We start from the raw sequence: 19,937 nt of genomic DNA, 5'->3' as shown, positions 1-19,937 counted from the left end.
TTAAATATGTTGTAGAATTTCCAGTTTTGTCTGGAATGTTTCTTTTCCTTTACACAGACAGTCATAGATCTTATCCCATGCATCTATCTCTGAGCACCACAGAGCTGATCTGCAGCGAATGAGCTGAGATGCTTCACTTTTCTTACCTTTAGCCAGACTCCAGCCTTCTATGATGATGAATGCAATATCCATACCAATGAATAGACCATTTGCTGCGATAACCCTAACTCTAGCTGTTTTTGACATTGCCAGAGGAGTGCCCTTAGCCAGCTGCCCGATGTCAGGCAGGTCTGCAGCAAGGCTGGGGATGCTACGAGCTCCATTAGCTTCCTGAAGACCCATATTGACTGCAGTCCTTGCTACTTTCTCAGTCTTGAGAGTCTTCATAGCTGTAACTACATCAGTGATGACATCAGCACTTCTGACTATATTTTTAATAGTTTTCATAATTTTCTTTGCAACAACGTTCATATTACCCTCATCCACATGGGGTACAGGACGCTTACTGCTAGCTGCCTGCTCTAGACAATCAAGAACCCTCTGCACATCCTCCATAAAATTCTCAAAGATTTTGTTGGCTTTTCCCACTTCACGTTTGTTGACTACAAATTCAGTGACGCCTGTGACTAAGCTCATGACCCCGCTGGTGACCCCCATCCCAGTCCCGGTGAGTGTGAGGGCCAGAGATACTCCTGCAGTGATGGGGGAGTAAATCACGCCTATGATGGACAAGACACCTCCTACAGCACTCACTAAACTGCCCGCCACAGTGGAGATGCTGGACCTCTTCTTCATTTTATCCAGCAGGTCTGCAGGCCTCTCTAGATCTGACAGGAACTGGATCATCCTGGAGCGACGTTCCCTGTATGTGTCAATGAAGCGCTGAGCTTTCCCATTAAATACGAATGTCATCCTGAATGACTCATCCATTCTGAAAGAAAGGGGTTAAATTCTGAATTATTGTTATATAAAGCAAAACTAACCAACACTTCAAAGATCCTTTAAATGTAAAAATGATCTTACCTGATTTTGCTCAGTTGGCTCAAGTGATCAATCACATTTTGTGATGACCCCTTCATATTCAAACTGAGCTTCAGTGAAGGATTCCTGTTATACCACATGAAATAAATCAGAAATACAATATAAGTTATTTTTTTTTTAAAGAACGTTACTTTTGTACTGATGATTTGGGTAAAATGGAAATTAATTCCTCTTCTGGCCAAAATATGTGACCAAATCTAGCATGATCTTTACTTAATGGCTGTTCTGTGGCTAATTTTATTTGATCTGGATAACCATATTTCTGGAATTTATTCCCATGAAACCAGTTGATCTAATGGTGTTAAATGTGACTATTAAAGCAAGGCCTTCAGTTTGGGCTATACACCTCAAAGCCTCTACAATAATGCTAATTTCTGTTAGGGCCCCTATGGGATTCTAGTATTATGTCAAGCTACTGGTAATTCATATGAACATTTTTTTTTTTTGGCCATTCTAGATTAAGTACAGACATCTGAAGCTTCTAAAAGACGTTCCATGTGTTTTTTGAAGCTTGTAAAAGTATCACTTTTACAGTAATTCTTTTGGTAAAAGGTTCTGGCATTCTTCTTTTTCAGTGAAACACACTGATCTTTGACTGAAAATCAAAATGTACATCTATAAATCATACATTTTGTAAGAATCATGTGGCAGTTGATGCAAGATTCCACTTCATTTCATACCTTTCCAGTGCCATGAAAAAATATTACCCCCCTCCAGATTTTTTTTATTTTTGCAAATTTGTCACATTTGTTTCAGATCTTCAAATAAAATTTAAAAAAAGAGGGAAAGAAAACAACATAAAGCACAAAATACTGTTCTCAAACAGTTTTAAATGATTTATTGAAGGAAAGAAAGTTATCCAACACCAACTGGCCCTGTGTGAAAAGGTATTTGCCCCCTTAGTTATTCATTGAACCAATTAACCAAATTCAGTTGATAGTGGGAATTAATTCGATTAGACACACCAAGACTTGATCACTTTCATCCCCATTGGAATCTAAATATCACTTAAATAGAACTGGTCCAGCAATGTGAAGTAGGCTACAAGGTCTCAACAAGCAGTACACTGTGCTGCAGTCAAAAGAAATTCCAGAACTTATGCAAAAGTTATGGAACTAAGTCAGTCTGCAATGGGACACAAAGCTATTTCTCAAGGACTCCTGTGAGTCACAGTGAAAGGTGTTATCTCCAAATGGAGAAAAATTAGAATAATTCCAGAAGGGATCAGAATTGATGATTCCATCATTAGAAAGAAACCATTGCTAACCAAGAGGAACATAAAGGCTCATCTCACATTTGCCAAACAACATTTTGATGACCCTCAAGGAATAATGGTGTGTGGACTAATGAGTTGAAAGTGGAACTTTTTGGAAGACAGGGGTCCTGAATATTTGGTGTAAAGCTAACAGAGCAATCCAAAATAAGGAAACTCATACCAATAGTGAAACATGGTGGTGATAGTGTGGTGTTGTGTGGATGCTTTGCTGCTTAATGGTCTGAATTAGAAGCCTGTGTAGGATTGTTTTTTCAGTACCGCACTTGTCTGCTCCTGCAAGATTTCATCCCACTCCCACCCACCCACAATGAAACGTTTTCTCCCGCTTGCGCAGTGTCAAGGCGAACTGAAATCCAATATTTGACATGGTCCATTCACAAATACATTATTCTCTGCTGAAATAACATGGCAGTCGTGGTCATCAGACTCACTGTGAAGTAACTTCGCTAAATGCTGTTTATTCCCAGTAAACACAAAGCAGGAATTAAACCACAGTGTTACGTGTGAGCGCTGTGCCTTTTTTCTCTCTCTTTCTTTTCCGCTCAGTTTTACCTATCTTTCACCTGATAGGTGGACCGAAGTGACTCACTGCCTCCTTTTGACCAATCAGAGAGCCCGAGCGGACCAGGAGAGGCAGGATTTTGCGCAGCAGCCTCTCAGTTCACTTGTTTGGCTGGCAGTGGTTATGCTGCTATGTTTATTGGTAAACGCTGACAAGCTCTTAACTATACTGCTCTGAAGACTGTTCTGATACTGTTGTTGTCACCATCACTGTTAGCTCTTTGTTTACTGGGTGGTGTTAATGTCCATTTGTTCTTAATGTTTTGAGCTGGTTTTCTCTGGGAGGAAGAATTTGAGTGTTGTTCACATGATCGACCTGCTTCACAACTCTTTAGAATGGCTTCATTCATTTTAATTGTTGTACTGTTTTCCTTCTATATTGTTTATGTATGATTTAGTGATGATTCTACTTTATTTAGGCTATTCATTAATCTGCGGGATTTCTCTTCACGCGTGCTTTGGCCAGCTCCCGCTTACAGGTTGCTTTTTTCCACAACAACACTGAAAATTATGGGTCCCGCAGGAGAGCAGACCTCTGGTCTGAATGAATTGTCATAAAATGACTGAACTATTAATTCTGCTCTCCACCAGAAAATCTTGCAGGAATGTCAGGTCAACAGTCCTTGATCTAAAGTTCAAGTGCAAGTGGGTTATGCAGCAAGACAACAATTTGAGGCACAAGAGCTCAAGCAAAAGGCCACTTCTGAGTGTTAAAATAAAAAATGAAAAAATAAAATGAAGGTTCATGAGCAGATAATCACTCACTTTGAGATGCCGTGGAATGACCTTAAATGGGCAGCTCAAAGTAAAGCAGTGGTGGGTAAAAATGGGTAAACAATTCCTCCACAGTGATGGGACTAATTTCCAGTTATATAAAGTGTTTGGTTGTAGTTACACAACCAGTTTTGAAGTTTAAAAGACAATTAATTGTTCACACGAGTGATAGAATCTACAAAACTTTTTTCTTCAAGAAATGAAATAATCATGTGTTTTTCATGTTCTTGTCTTATGCTACATTTTGTACGAGGATCTCAAACCATTTAATGTAATAAACATGCAAAAGTAGGAGAAATCTGAAGATGGCAAACATGATACTGTACAAAGTTTTTGTTTGGGTTGTACCAACAAAATTGGCTGCTGTTCCACTTTATTTCCTGTAACTGTATTGATTTATGCATCATCAACAATTTTTAATATTTAACTAAATTCAAACATTGATAATTTAGTATGTAGTTTACTAGTTATTACACTTTTTTAGAGTTAAATTCTGAATTTTAAAACAGCTACAATGTAATGACTGTGTGTGAGTCAATCACTTACTTAATTTCACTACAGATGCTTTCAGTGATGCAGATGTATTTGTGCAGCTGGAAATCCAGAACGTCCAGGTTGTGAAGTTTAGGCAGGAAGAAAGCTTCATCATCCCTCTTGAAATTGATGAGAAGCGGAGAGACACTTCTGGCAGTGAGAATATATGACTGTACTGACTGAGGGCTCATCCCCTTCGGCATGAAGCTTATGTCTGAGGTGTTGAACACAGCCGGCGAGGTGACTGCTAGCTTCTCCACTGCATCCAGGAAGTGACTAAGTTTCTCCAGCCCCTCCAGAGTGTTCTTCAGAACTTCCTTCAGCTTCTTCTCCGGCTTATGCCCTTTGAAACTGCTGAAGAATTCCTTTGCTCTGCTTTTGATCTCTTTCATCCTTTTTATCTCTGACTCCCTCTGAAGGGTCCATTTTGGTTGAGTATCACAGAAATCCTTCACTGTGTTGATATAGGTGAGTGTCTCAGAGATGTACTTCTCCAGTTGTTCCTGTTGTTGTCTAAGAAAAAAAGTGGTCAATAAGGGCAATTTTGAAATAGCCATATAAGCCCTTAAATATTGTTTCATTTAGTGAAGGCAACTTAGATTGGAACTTCAATGTCAAAGCTTAAATCCATTTTAGTATGTAACTTCCACACAGTAATTCCTCAAGGTTTTGCCTCGGCTGTTCGAATGGACAGAATGTGTGTCTGCCCAAAGTGTGGCCCATGGACAAAAGTTAACATTTGATTTAAGCTACCAGAAAGGAGCCTTTACTATATAGAACACATTAACTTCTTACTTTCCCTTTATTTTTTATACATTTTAGACAAAATATAATGTTTTAAAATACACTTAGTAATTTATGAAATCTTCTTTTCAAACAGCAATTAAGTTATACATTTTTCACTGTCAGCAAACAACAACTAATATATATATATATATATATATATATATATATATATATATATATATATATATATATATATATATATATATATAATATATCAACATTTAATGTGTCCTTTTTTACAGCTTCCATTCTTTTCAGGAGACTCACTTTTGGCATTTCAAAGAAATATGCTTGGATGTTTTTCCACACCTCCAAAGTCCAAAGTTTAGTTTTAAAAGTTGGTTTTGCATTTTCTGCTTCTCATCATTCAAATAATCACAAACACCTTCAGTGATGTTGAGGTCTGGACTCAGTCTGTTGTTCTGAGAACACCAGCAGTTTCTTTGTTTGACAAGTATATCTAGCAGCATGCTTGTACTTGTCAGTATTCTTGATGTCTTCAATCAAAAATTGCAAAATTGATGCCATACAATTTGAAAACCCTTTAATTGCTGCATACAGCCTTAGCACAAGTTACTAAGACACTAAACTGTCTAATGACCCATTTCTATTGGCTGGGCTTTCATAGTGATGTCACAGGTAATTTTAGCTTTTAATAGTATATTTCAATTGGATGGATTTTACAAATAAATGTACAATTTATGCATTAAAATTATGTGAATGATGATTTACAAGTAAAGTTATATGTTACATGTAAAAACTGAACAAAAACTGGGCGTAGGACTAAAATGAAAACTAGCTCAGCAAACTAGAAACAGCTGCTAGTTTTAATTCAATTTAGATGACAACAGAAACCAAAACGACCGAGCTGAACAAAGTTCACAGAAAAGACAAAGCAAAATGACGGTAAATGTATGAAGCTGAAATTGACTTTTTTTGCCTGTTTCTTATTTGAATATTCCCATTCCACCTTAAATGGTTGGCAGCAGTTACTTCCTGGAACAGCAAATTTGAACAAGAAGCTTGTGAATAAAAAGTCAATTGAAGCCTCACGGTGAATGCTGGGCTTGATTTAACTGCAGACACTGTTAAAAGTGGTCAAACAGAGAGAGCTGTGTTCCTTCTGTTTTGCTACCATGAGGAAAATGCTCATTTCAGCTGGTATTTTCTCCAATAAGAATTGAGTTTAAGGGCTGAGTGAGGGCTTATTGATGCTTCTCTTGTTTCTAGCTTATGGGGGAAAATTTAGCTCTAATGCTTCACTGGACCGAAATAAAATACGCCAAGCGTAAGCTTATTGACAAATATTTGAGGGTGTTGCTGTATATTAGATTTATGGCAGGAAACTAATCCATTTACATGAAGACTAGCCTGCTGTGTAGTATTCCATCTGCAGTCAGACGTCTCTCCACGTTTCTTTCACTTTTGGTTTTGAGTCTCTCCAAGTCATATGGCTGAAGTCCAAGTCAAAGTCTGAGTCACTGGTGTTCAAGTCAGTGTCGAGTTGCAAGTCTTTCTTGATTTTGCCGAGTCGAGTCTCAAGTCAGCAGATTCATGACTTGAGTTGTACTTGAATCCCAGTCATATGACTTGAGTCCACACCTCTGATATCAATATCAGAGGATGTCAATAAAAGCAAGAATGACTTCCCCTACATAACAACCACCACCAAGTGCTTTGCATAGGCTTCAGTCTCTCCATTGATCCTCAGCAGTTTTAACTCCAGTCAAACTAAATAAGGTGTAGACAGAGGATCTCTTAGTTTTTCTAAATGCCCTGAGAATCACACTGCTCTGATCACTACACGCTACAGAGACATCAGGAGGGAGTGCTGGACCAAAGCACACACAGTATGTGATGTTAGGGAAGATCAAAACAGACCAAACACATCAGGATAGCAGGATTTTTGTCATTTTCGAGTTGGATGGTGCCACTTTATATTGTGTCTCATAACTGTGTAGTTACACATGAATAACATATGTAACAACACTAACTACTTATGATTTAGTCAATGTTACAGATGGATTACAGAAGTACAGCCTATGTAATAACACATGTGTATCAACTTCAGTTTTGCCTCATGTAATTACACAAATATATCTTTTTCATATGGTACAGATCAGAAGTCTTTTCCAGCAGTTAAAGGAAGTATGTTTTACATAATATTACATTTATGTTTTAGATAATTTCTGTGGAATAACTCTGTTGTAACAAGGTGACCTAATCACATCATATTAATTAATACCATTCTGTAATTACACTGTACCTACATAACTACACAGGAACTTCCCTGTTGTGCAGTGTTAAAGTTACACTTTAAAATAAGTGGACAGTTTCTGTGTAGTTGTATGTAGGTACTGTGTAATAATGGAGTAGTAATGTAGACACTGCTTTGTGGGTAATTCAACACATTTAATTAATGTCATAAGTTACATTTTAAGATAAAGGGACGTCTGCTGTATTGTCACATTACAGAATGGTTTAAAAAAAAATGCTGTTCCACTGTGATTATGAATGTAATTACATTTGTTATTAGCCTTGTGTAATTACATGAGAACAATCTGTTACAACTATTAAGATACACTTTACATGTATGTGTGATTACATAAGGTGAACTTCTGTAACATCTGTAACAGTGACTAAATCATCAGTAGTTACATTGTTGTTGCATATGTTGTTCACATGTAACTACACAGTTATTAGAGACACTTAATATAAAGTGGGACCAGTTGGATTACTTGCTGATGTTGATGTCACATTTCAATAATCTGTGATGTGTATCAGGTGTGTAAGTTAAACTATTCCAATGAAGGCTAGAATACAGCCATACACAGAGTCTGGGCTTCAGTGTATTACAATTAACTACTTGCCTGGTTCTGGTATCTTTTTGAGTTCCTCTGAACAGACTGAAGAACATAGCAATGCTGGAAAAAAATACAACAGTTAATTAAATGGGGTTTAACTTGTTTCACCCTAACAAAACAAAACAAAAGAAAAAAAAAAAATCACCCACTGCCCACAAGGTAAGCTCCCAGGATTTTTGGTAAATACAGTCAGCAATACATTAGCAGTATTTTAAAAGGGAATTCCATCAATTTTTCAAAATGTGTGTATAATTAAGTCATTGCAATGTAAAGAAAGTCGTTGAGAGTGGTGGGAGTGAAATGCTCCATTCTAGAGAAATTTTATGGGTCATCTGAAAGTTCCCTTCATAAAATGTTATTACATGAAACAGTATCCTGGTGCCGGACAGCCTGATGCCTTAGACATTGTTTTACAATAGTTTCGAGAATGTATTTTGCTTAAATATAATATTTTAATCTATTCATGGTGGAGGGGTACATGCAGGGCACTGTTGTTTCTTCCGCAAAATCTTCTACTTATATGTTAGATCCGATTCCTACAGGTTTACTCAAGGAAATTTTGCCAGAAACAAACAAGCCTACTCTGTCAATAATAAACTCCTCTCTTAGCCTTGGATACATCCCAAAAACTCTTAATCTAGCAGTAATTAGACCGCTGATTAAAAAAGCTAACCTCGATCCCTACGAACTATCAAATTACAGACCTATCTTGAATCTTCCCTTTATATCTAAGATCCTTGAAAAAGTGGTAGCAAAACAATTAAGCTCCTGTTTGTATAGGAATCATATACATGAAAAATTCCGTCTGGTTTTAGGCCACATCATAGTACAGAGACAGCACTAGTAAAAATTGTAAATGATCTATTATTATTCTCTGACCAAGGAAATGTGTCTTTTCTAGTCCTCCTCGATCTTAGTGCGGCATTTGACACAATAGACCACGCTATCTTACTAGATAGACTAGAAAACCTTGTAGGGGTAACAGGAATAGCTCTTTCCTGGTTCAGGTCCTACCTCAATGATCGCTATCAGTTTGTTAATATAAATGGTGAATCATCTGCCCTCGCACAAGTAAAGTATGGTGTTCCACAAGGCTCTGTTTTAGGACCTATATTATTCACATTATATATGCTACCACTGGGCACCATTATCAGTAAACACGGCATAAATTTCCATTGCCATGCCGAAGACACATACATACATATACATATATATATATATATATATATATATATATATATATATATCAAGCAAACCGGATGATAAAATTGAACTTAGCAAGATTGAGGACAGTGTAAAAGGCATAAAAGACTGGATGTCAAGTAACTTTCTTCTACTAAACTCGGATAAAACAGAGGTTCTGCTTCTTGGTCCAAAATCAGCTAGAAACACACTGTCTAACTTTACACTTACACTTAACAATCTCTCTGTTCATCAAGCTCATCTGTAAAAAATCTTGGTGTCATTATAGACCCTGATCTGTCCTTTGATGCACATATAACTAAGTGAACTTCTCTCCCACTATGAACCATCACGCCTACTTAGATCACAAGGTGCTGCTTTACTATTAGTACCTAGAATTAATAAAGTTACGTCAGGGGGGAGAGCCTTCTCATACAAAGCCCCCCAGCTTTGCAATAATCTTCCTGTTAATGTTCGGGACTCAGACACAGCCTCAGTGTTTAAGTCTAGGCTAAAAACTTACTTGTATAGTCAAGCCTTTGGTAATTAGTTTTCCCTGTCAGATCCAGACCTAATGGAGACTCTGCTGCTCTGCTAACACTGTAATCTGTGATCAGTCACCCATTACAGAACTGACTCTCGTGTGTTTTTTCTTTCTTTGCTGAGTTGAACAGCTGCCCATCTTGTGCGTCTGATGTTTTTGCCTGTTCTGCCTTGATCGGGTGTCCACTGCTCGCCGGCCTTCTGGGGCGGCTTGACCACCATTGAGCTTCATACTGTACAACACTGTGCAAACCTCACCCTCAGATGCTGCTGCTGCCGCTGCATAATCACAAACTAATCAAATTAACCATTGCCCCACCTGTTTTTTCCGCTTTGTACTATAATACCTCTACTAACAATGTTTGCTATCTGGTGTTGACCAGAGGAGGATGGCTTCCCCTTTTGAGTCTTGATTTCACTCTAGGTTTCTTCCTCTTGCTCTTAGGGAGTTTTTCCTTGCCACTGTCGTCACTGGCGACGCTCATGGGGGCTCGGACTGGGATTTTCTTTCTTTTTTCTTTTATTTCTGTAATACTGGTTTTTCTGTAAAGCTTGTGACAACACCTGCTGTAAAAAGCGCTATATAAATGCACTGTAAAGCAAAATAATCCCCAAAGAAAATGTATCTTTCACTGTTTTACCATCACCAACATGTTATATAAAAACTCAAAAGACTCGTGTAGGTTCACTGGTGGTTTTGGATGGTAAATAAAATGTCTATATTTGTGTATGTAGTCATGATGACCCCTGGTTCCTATCACCACCACTGTAAAGACATCTCTCTAAAATCTAGAGTCTCTAAAATCAACCATTTCACACCAAACCACTCTGAATGACTTTACATCTCAACCACTGAATCACGCAGGAATGTTGAAAAATGAGAGAAATTAATCTTCACATTTTCATTGGCATTGATTATCTAAACGTGTAAAGGTATATATTATGTTGATTATAATTATGTAATAATTGCAATTAAACTGTTTTAATAATGGATAACCTATAAATACTTTGAATAAAAAGTCTGTACACTTACTATTGTCCCATTTTGTCCACCTAGAATAGGTACCCTCACACTGGATCACAGTAAAGAGCGACTCTCTTTCCTGTTGTTAAACAGATCAATGTCAATTACACTTTCTTTTTCTGTCAGTCCCTCAGCTACGCCTACTGACACGTGCCTTAACCTTACTGTACATCCATTTTACAGGACATCTGGCCTACTTCCTACTTTGCTGGAGCAGTTCTATTTAAGTGATATTCAGATTGAGCAGGACTGACAGTAATCAAGCCTGGTTGTGTCTGGCTGAACTGATCCCAGTTATCAACTACATTTGGGTAATTGCCTGATTGAGTAACTAAGGGGGCAATCACTTTTTCACACAGGGCCAGCTGATGTTCGATTCATTAGTAAATGAAATGATCTTTTCGAACACTGTATTTTAAGTTTAGTTGTTTGAAAGTTATTACATGAAACAGTATCCTGGTGCCGGACAGCCTGATGCCTTAGACATTGTTTTACAATAGTTTTGAGAAGGTATTTTGCTTAAATATAATATTTTAATCTATTCATGGTGGAGGGGAACATTTCCGCAAAATCTTCTACTTGTATGTTAGATCGGATTCCTACAGGTTTACTCAAGGAAATAAACAAGCCTACTCTGTCAATTATAAACTCCTCTCTTAGCCTTGGATACATCCCAATAACTAGCAGTAATTAGACCGCTGATTAAGAAAGCTAATCTCGAATCTCCCCTTTATATCTAAGATCCTTGAAAAAGCGGTAGCAAAACAATGAAGCTCCTATTTGTATAGGAATCGTATACATGAAAATTTTCAGTCTGGTTTTAGGCCACATCATAGTACAGAGACAGCACTAGTAAAAATCTTGGTGTCATGATAGACCCTGACCTGTCCTTTGACACACATATAACTGTTATTACTAGAACAGCCTTCCTGCATCTCCGCAATATTGCTAAATTGAGAAATGCGTTATCTCTACAGGATGCAGAAAAGTTAGTTCATGCATTTATTACTTCAAGGCTAGATTACTGTAATGCCCTGCTGTCTGGATGTCCGAGCAAAAGCCTTAATAAGCTTCAGTTAGTCCAGGACGCTGCAGCCAGAGTTCTTATTAGAACCAGAAAGTTTGACCATATCAGCCCAGTTTTATCAACCCTACACTGGTTACCAGTTAAATTTCATATTGATTATAAAATTCTCTTACTGACCTATAAAGCTCTAAACGGACTCGCCTCTCAGTACCTGAGTGAACTTCTCTCCCATTATGAACCATCACGCCTACTTAGATCACAAGGTTCTGCTTTACTATTAGTACCTAGAATTAATAAAGTTACATCAGGGGGACAGCCTTCTCATACAAAGCCCCCCGGCTTTGGAATAGTCTTCCTGTTAATGTTCGGGACTCAGACACAGCCTCAGTGTTTAAGTCTAGGCTAAAAACTTACTTGTATAGTCAAGCCTTTGGTAATTAGTTTTCTCTGTCAGATCCAGACCTGATGGAGACTCTGCTAGTAGTTATTAACCCCGGTAAAAGTCAACATGATTTATGAGTTATGCGTGACGTCACGTGTGAAATATGTAAAGTATTTTCCCAGAGTGTTGATGTGTCTAAAAATGTAAACATCAGTTGTATGATGTCACATGTGAAAATTGCAACTAATTTTCCCAGGAGGTAATGTGTGTAAAAATGTGAACAACTATTGTAGGATGTAAAGAATTTTTTTTCCGGTGAGAAAATGTTCAATTTTCCCCAGGGTGCATGTTGGAGTGGAAAGCGTGAGCAAATTTTCCCCTTGAGAAGTGTTAATGAAAAAAAAAATATGTGAATTTTGTGTAAAAGTTTAAAGGGGGCTGAAAAATTAAAACGGGTGGGCGTTAAAAGCGTAAGGATGAAAAAAAAAAATGCAAGGACTTACTGTCGGTGGGTGGGGTGGTTGGGTCAGGGTATGGTGTGTGTGTGTGGGTGTGTGTTTGAGTGTGTGTGTGTGTGTGTGTGTGTGGGTGTGTGTATGTGTGTGAATGCTTTTTGATAACTTCCCAAGGTTTGTCCGGTATGGTACGTGGGAAGAATTTTCAAAAGATTCCCAGGATGTGTTTTGGAAAAAAAAGATTCCCAGGATGTGTTTTGGAAAAAAAGATTCCCAGGATGTGTTTTGGAAAAAGATCCATGATGTCCTTGTTTTTGTGTTTTTGAGGGACAGCAGCAAGTGGGGGGCCTCTGTTCTGCTAAGCGTGACTAATAATTGAACAGGTGTCGTGGTGTTTTTCTCCTCACAATACTATAAAAACTGGCCGTAAAAGAGACAGATCGGTGCGGAGAGTGACTTTTCTGCAAAACCATCATCATGGATTCTCCAGACAGACCGTCTAAGGCTCAAGCTGGATCTCCGATGTTAAATTCCTTGAGCAAATGGCGCTATCGCACATCCATTCGGGACAACTTACAAAAGCGTGGAATACCTTATTCCGTGTGGCCGAACAGTCTAAAACGACTGAAACTGAAGGAGCAGCCCCCTGAGGACCAGTCAAATTTTGAGCGCGAGGAAGGCCTTCGCTCGCAATGACATACCTAGTCACTGCTGGCCCCGTTCGATTCGAGAAGAAAATGACGTTAAACCTTCACAGAAGAAAAAGCAGGAAATCGACAGATTCAGAGCGGACCTGTTTAAACCGAGCACAAAGAGGAGATGTCTTTCGATGACGTATTTGACAATTTTGCCGAAAGAAGCCCGGCTGAACAATCACTACATCGTTTTCCGTCAGAGCAGGCTGTGTCACGGTAATAAACCAGCCGAAGTATACATTTCCGAAAAGGAGTTGTACCTGTTAAACCAGACCGTCCCGAAAACGAATGAAGTGGGGGAATTGCATGCTATGATCTTACAGGCCAGAAACAGGTCATGTATGGTTCACGACACAAAACACAAGACCGAACTGTCCAGGTCTGCCACAATCACACTGAAGGTCAGATCAGCGCATTATTTGCATCAAATCACCCTGACCATCACAGGGCTCAAGACCCCTGAGTTTACCTACAGAGTTCGACTGGAAGTGTGCACGTCACCTGTGATAAGGCATGAAAACGTGTGCTCCAGCGATGACGACCAGTGGATTTTTTATTTTGCCCCTACTGAAAAAGAAGAGCACGTCCAGCTGATTGAAATAACTTTGCGGGAGAGCGAACTACTGGATATTTATCACGCGGTCAAACATGTTCTGACAGGTAAGAAAAAACGCTTTTTTTCTTAAGAATTTATTTTGACCATTTGAGGTACCGTAGTTTGTGAATATAAGCCGTGAAAAGGGTTATACCGTTTCAAGTTGCAGCGTGTGGCCGAAGAGTAAGCATGTACGAGCCCGTTAAACCTTTTAACGATTTTCTCTCTCTATCACCAGCCAGCGTAATATGCGGTTGCGACAGCTGTCATATTCCACACCCGACAAATCTGATGTCTAAATACCAAGATGACAAAACAGCGATGCGCATGTGCGAGGACATGCCCAGCGGGAGAGATTGAGGGAGTTCCCCCACTCACCACCCAAAGCACGATGAAGAGAGTTCTGATCTAGACCTCGTGGAACGTAAAAAAGCGGCCGAAAATGACATTTCAGATTCGACCAGCGCGAGCAAGGTAGAAGAAGAGGAAGATGAAGCGTCCGGCGTGACCGATCTGGACAGCGATGAATTTATCGTGGTGGATGAGGACGGCTTACAAAGCCGACCTTCTTCACCGGCTGACATCGAGCAGCGTTTCTCAGGAACGGGGTCACAAGGTCAATGCGAGGAACCTCTTGACGCTGGCGCCAGGTCAGAGCGAGAAGCCTTCGGACCCCGGGCTGAAGGACCAAGCCACGAAAATTGTGGAAGTTATTTGGGCAAGAGCGATCGTCCTGCCTGTGCGTGAATGGGTCACGAGAGATTGCGGTGGGTGTCAAATTCAACACCCTTCACAAAAACAACACAGTTGCGTGGAAGGCGTCCTGTAAGATTTCTGGACAACGAGTTAAAGCAAAAGTGGCTGAATCTCATACCCACTTGTGAATTGGAGATCAAAGAGTCTCTAAAGCAACACTTTGAATTAAAAGAACCTCATGATGGTTTTTTAATAAACATTTTGCGTAGAATTTACACGCTGACGCAGGAAAAATTGGGTGAATATAACCTGCTGTCCGAGTACCTGAGCAGAGATCCGTCCGAAATTCTGAGCCGGTTCTACACGCGGCTAGATGAACCTCTGGACTGCGCTGCGGAATCAACGGCCGCCAACGTGTGTAAAATCCTGACGGGGTCTGAGGATGACAGATCGGTGTAGTGATTCGCGAGAGAGATTGTGTATTTGTACATAAGACATTTATGACACCGATGTTTTTTTTTTGTTTTGTTTTTTGCTGCAAGTAAGTTTATACATTGTATGCTTTTTATTTTGTATTTTAGTCATTTGAGTTTGTGTAATTGTTTATTGCACCTTTTATGACATCTTTTGATCACTGCTAGTAGTTTACAAATCTTTTTTGAACCCCTTTGTGCATGTTTATTAGACAAACTGTGTAGCCTTTTCATTTTGACATTTTAATATTTTTAAAATCATGTAACCATTTTTCATTTTAATATTTTAGTAGAAAGGTGTAACCTTTTAATTTTTATATTTTAAATCATGTAACCATTTTTCATTTAATATTTTAGTAGAAATGTGTAACCTGAAACGTGTAACCTTTTAATTTTTATATTTTAATATTTTGAAATCATGTAATTGAAATCATGTAATTGATTCAATCATGTTTATTTGAATTTAGACTTGGCAGATTTATCCTCTCTATCGGAAGACAACGATGGGAAAAAGTTTATTTTAACCTGCATAGATGTGTTTTTTAAAATACGCGTGGGTGGAGGTGTTGGAAACATAAGAACGCCAAGAGCGTAACGAAGGACTTTGAACAAATACTTTTACAAGGTAGAAAACCCGTCACTCTTCAGAGTGACCGGGGGCGAGAATTTTGTAATCATTTACTTAAAAAACTTTTAAACAAATATAAAATAAGACATTTTACCACGGCTAGCGAATTGAAAGCCTTTGTGGTGGAGCGATTTAACAAAACCCTCAAAACACGGATGTTCAGATATTTTACAGGTTTTAACACCTTGAGATATTTAGATGTGCTTCAGGAACTAGTGAGCGCTTACAATCGCGCCTTCCACAGATCTATTAAAATGTGTCCCGAAGAAGTGAACGAGGGCAATCAGATAAATGTATTTCATCATCTGTACAGGGAAAAGAATGAGAGGCGAATTACCCCGACCCAAGTTTAAAGTAGGTGACGCGGTTCGGATTTCGAAAAAGCGCAGGGTCTTTTTATGAAGAAGAAATGCAGAAAATTATTGTACCTGAAAATAAAGTCTATCATGTAGAGAAAATACTGGCTAGGAAAAAAACTAAATCCGAGGTTCTTGTTAAGGTGAGATGGAAAGGTTAGGATAAAAAAAAAATTGACTCCTGGGTAAACGAAAATTCTATCCTGGACGCTCGATAAAACCCGTGAGAGAGCGGAGCGAGGCCTATTCGGAAGCGCGGGACCCGCCATGGAAGAAACCAGAGATTTTTTCATCACTTTGCCGAGTAACGCTAGCGACAAATTATACCCTCAAAACGATATATCCAGCTACAGGGTGAAGTTAGCCAAAACTAGTCATCTCAGGGGCAGTTGGGAGGTCGGTGTAGCCGAAATATCATTTCCCCAGAGTTGGTACACGCTGGCGGACGGCGGGCGTCAGGAAACGGACTCTTGGGTGTGTGAAGGGCCGGATCTCAGCAAACAGGTGTCTTTTAAATTAAAATGCAGTTATTATATTTACATCGCTGACATTTTGACCGAAATGAACAAATATTTTAGAACCACAAAAACCCACATCGAATTATATTTGGATAGGGTTACGAGACATAAAATAAAATTAGAGATAAAATTAGGGGTCACACCGGAGGAGATTTAACGACTGACCTCGCTGAACAGATGGCCTATTCAGATTCGAACGCACGGACAGTCGGCGCACATTCTGGGCTTCGAGGAACAGAAGTGGACGGACCGACCGAAACTAAATTCCCTGCCCATATTAAAGGCGGGACGTTTTATTTGTTTCTTTATTCGGATATTTCTTCGCATCAGATTGTAGCCGATACCTTAGCACCTCTTTTGCGAACCGTTCAAATACCCAAAGCGCATCTGGATTTCGTCACGCTAAACTTTGACAAGGTGCACAACAACCCGGTCAGCAAACACGTGTTTGATGAAATTTTAATAGACTTAAAATCGGATCAAAACCGAAACGTCAAATTCAAATTTGGAAAAGTGATCGTGAAGCTACATTTTAGACTGATCCGATAAAATTGTCTGCTTATTACACCGACCCTAACCCCTACGTCCTCTTTTATACGCGTTAGGCGGGGTCCGGTTTAGAAGGTTTCAGCGGAGCGCCCGTGGGGTACGGAAGAGGGATCCGTACTGGGGGATCCTAACCCTAACCCTTAGACTGGCGGTGCCTCTGCTAAAATCGGGCTTCAACTTGGTCAGACCGCACCTCAAGACCGCTTCTAAAAATACCGCGAAAGATGTGGTTTCCGCAGCGGCGGGGAAATTATTGGGAAACGTGTCGGAAAGCGGCAGGAGGGCAAAGGCCTGGTGGTTTTGAGCCGTGCAAATCGGCGCATGCGCATGCCGGGGTGACGCGTTTCCGTACCTTTTAAAAATAAAAGCGTTTTTTTCAGGCCTCAGTCTGAACAGGAAGCTGGTGGGTGCGCGTCCGGATCCGAACCCGGGCTATAAACTTCACATTTTATCGGCCCTTTTGTACGTGAAAAGAATACACATGTCACCCAGTGTGAAACTGGGGCACGCGTCAGCTTTGCTCCAGTCTAACGCCAAGTACCCCTTAGAGAGAGTTAACGTGAAAGTGTTAAGCGTGCCGGCGGGGGTTCGCGTGTCAAAAAGGGATAATCTATTTCTGGGCCAAGTGCCAAAATTCATCGCTATTGGTTTTGTTCATAACGAAGCTTTTAGCGGATCTTACGCACGAAATCCTTTTAATTTTCATCATTATGACGTGGAATCTTTAAATCTGAGCGTAGATGGCGTGTCCCACCCGTCCACGCCTTTTCGACCCCTTTTTCCCAGGCAGCGCTGCCTGCGAGAATACTTCAGCCTGGTCGAGGCTACGGACAGAGGGTTGAGGGACCAGCCTTTGGCCATCTCTCGTGAAGATTTTTCTCAGGGCTTCTGTTTATTTATTTATATTTACTTCATAAGCGTGTTTTCTCACTGCACAAAAAAGCCAAAACTACGCCAATCTTTTGTCTGTTATATTTATATTTTTTGTAAATTTTTAAGCTAAATGTTCCATGGCAGCTGGATGTAAGTTATTCACCCAGAATTACATAATATATAATATTGTAAAGGTAGGCTTTAAAAATAAGGACAATTTTTTATGAGTTGGTGTTTCCAAACCTATGACTAATTCATTCTTCAATTACACATAAGCTCAGCTTGTGGACTGGCAACAGGCTAAAGCACACTGGGAAATCAGGGGGCAAAGCAGATAGGTGAAAAGAGTGGGCTAAAGTGCCATGGTGAACAGAGTTGGCTAAAGCACTGAGCGGAACAGAGTGGACTAAAGCGCACTAGGCATCTTGACTGGCTAAAACACACTAGGGAACGGTGTTGGTTAAGCACACTGGGAAACAATGTTGGCTAAAGTACACAGAGGAACAGAGTTGGCTAAATCACACTGGGGAATGGTGCTGTTAATTGCACTGGAGAAAAGGTTTGGCTAAAACACACTGGGGAACAGACTAAGCTAAAGTGCACTGAGTAACAGAGTTGGCTGAAGTGCAGCAGATAACACACAACAACAGTGTTGGTTAAAGTACACTGGGGAACAGGTTCAGCTGAAGCACACCAGGGAAGAGTTTTGGCTAAAGGGCACTGGAGAACAGGTTTGGCTGAAGTGCATTTGGTAACAAGGTTGGCTATTTGGCTAAAGCACACTCAGGTACAGGGGCTAAAATGCACTGGGCATCAGGGTTGGGCAAAGCATAATGAGGAACAGGTTTGGCTAAAACACACTGGGGAATGGGGGCTAAAATGTTCTGGGTAACAGGGTTGGTGGAAGCGGTGTATTCATTTTGTTTTATACAAATAGCTCACTTCTATCACACAAATAACAGAGCTAAATCTTATCACAAAATAAATATTTTTCCTAAATCTGTGTGCCACAATTGTTGCCACCCCTTTAAATTCTTATGAGTGAAATCTAACTGAAGTATGTTGCCATTTATTTTTGTTCTAAAGTCCACCTGAGCAATTAGGAACACTTAAATGGTCAGCCATCACTTCCTGTTTGACTGGGGTATAAATATGATGCACAGGCCAAATTCCCTCGGTCATCCATCACTATGAGAAAGACCAGAGAAATCAGCAATGATGTGTGACAAAAGGAATTTCAGCTGCACAAATCAGGAAATGGAAAAGAACGTAACAGTTGAAAATGCCCATTTCCACTATAGGATAATAATTAAGAAGTTTAAAGTAACTGGAGATGTTAAGAATTTGCCAGGAAGATAATGGGTGCCTATACTGACCCCATGCACAGTGAGGAGGATGGTTCGAGTGGACAAAAGCTTTCCAAGGATCAAAGCTAGGAAACTAAAAACATTAGGTAAGTCTTGGGGTCAGAAATTCTCCCAACTCACAATCAAACACCACCTGTATAACCACAAATTGTTTGGGGGGGGGTTGCCAGAAGCAAGCCTTTGCTGTCAAGGACCAATAAACTCAAGCGCCTACAGTTTGCCAGACAGTTCTGGAACTTTCAGTGGGACTGTGTTCTGTGGTCAGATGAGACCAAAAAGAGCTATCTGGCAACAAACACCAGAGGTGAGGTTGGCGTGGACACAAACATAGCCATGCAGAAAAGTACCTCATCCCCACTGTGAAGTAAGGTGGTGGATCTGTGATACTGTGGGTCTGTTTGTGTGGTCTGTGGTCCCATTCTCTGCAGCACTCTTGTAGCCAGTTATCCAGCTGCAAGCTCTGCTCTAGCAATTTCTCAAGAGAAGTGGGAGCCTCTCGAGTGGCCACATCATTTTTCACCTCACCACTGAGGCCCAGTTAAAAGGCAGCCATTAGGGCCTTCACGTTCTGGCCGCTGAAAGCTCAAAAGTGCAATCTGCCACTGAACACTTGCTCTGGCATATTGGCATGAGACGCGAGCCAACCACTCCTCCGCACACTGAGTGGTTGAAGGTATGGTGCATAGCTGCAATGAACAGCTCATGCTCCCAAACCAGCGTGGCCCACAACAGAGCTCG

General features: G+C 40.0%; 1 protein-coding gene across 1 annotated transcript; it reads right to left on the bottom strand.

Annotated features, from left to right (window-relative positions):
* Positions 1 to 4,743, bottom strand: LOC118802881. Its single transcript, XM_036563300.1, has 3 exons — positions 4,199 to 4,743; positions 1,024 to 1,107; positions 1 to 931 (listed from the first exon to the last, which is right to left on the bottom strand). The coding sequence occupies exons 1-3, from the start codon at positions 4,741 to 4,743 to the stop codon at positions 1 to 3; spliced, it is 1,560 nt and encodes a 519-aa protein (XP_036419193.1).
* Positions 4,744 to 19,937: the final 15,194 nt, after the last annotated feature.

The sequence above is a fragment of the Colossoma macropomum genome, unplaced genomic scaffold (assembly GCF_904425465.1).
Source record: "Colossoma macropomum unplaced genomic scaffold, Colossoma_macropomum, whole genome shotgun sequence".
NCBI classification, from domain to species: Eukaryota; Metazoa; Chordata; class Actinopteri; order Characiformes; family Serrasalmidae; genus Colossoma; species Colossoma macropomum.
Note: the sequence above shows the minus strand (reverse complement) of the source record. Positions and strands in the feature narration are given on the sequence as shown.

Bases quoted from the DNA above. Each gene is read 5' to 3' on its own strand.
- LOC118802881 (XM_036563300.1), bottom strand. From the start codon at position 4,743: ATGGCTATTTCAAAATTGCCCTTATTGACCACTTTTTTTCTTAGACAA. The intron at 1,108-4,198 runs GTAAGTGATTGA...GTGGTATAACAG, and splicing joins AGCATCTGTAGTGAAATTAA to GAATCCTTCACTGAAGCTCA. The intron at 932-1,023 runs GTAAGATCATTT...CCTTTCTTTCAG, and splicing joins AGCCAACTGAGCAAAATCAG to AATGGATGAGTCATTCAGGA.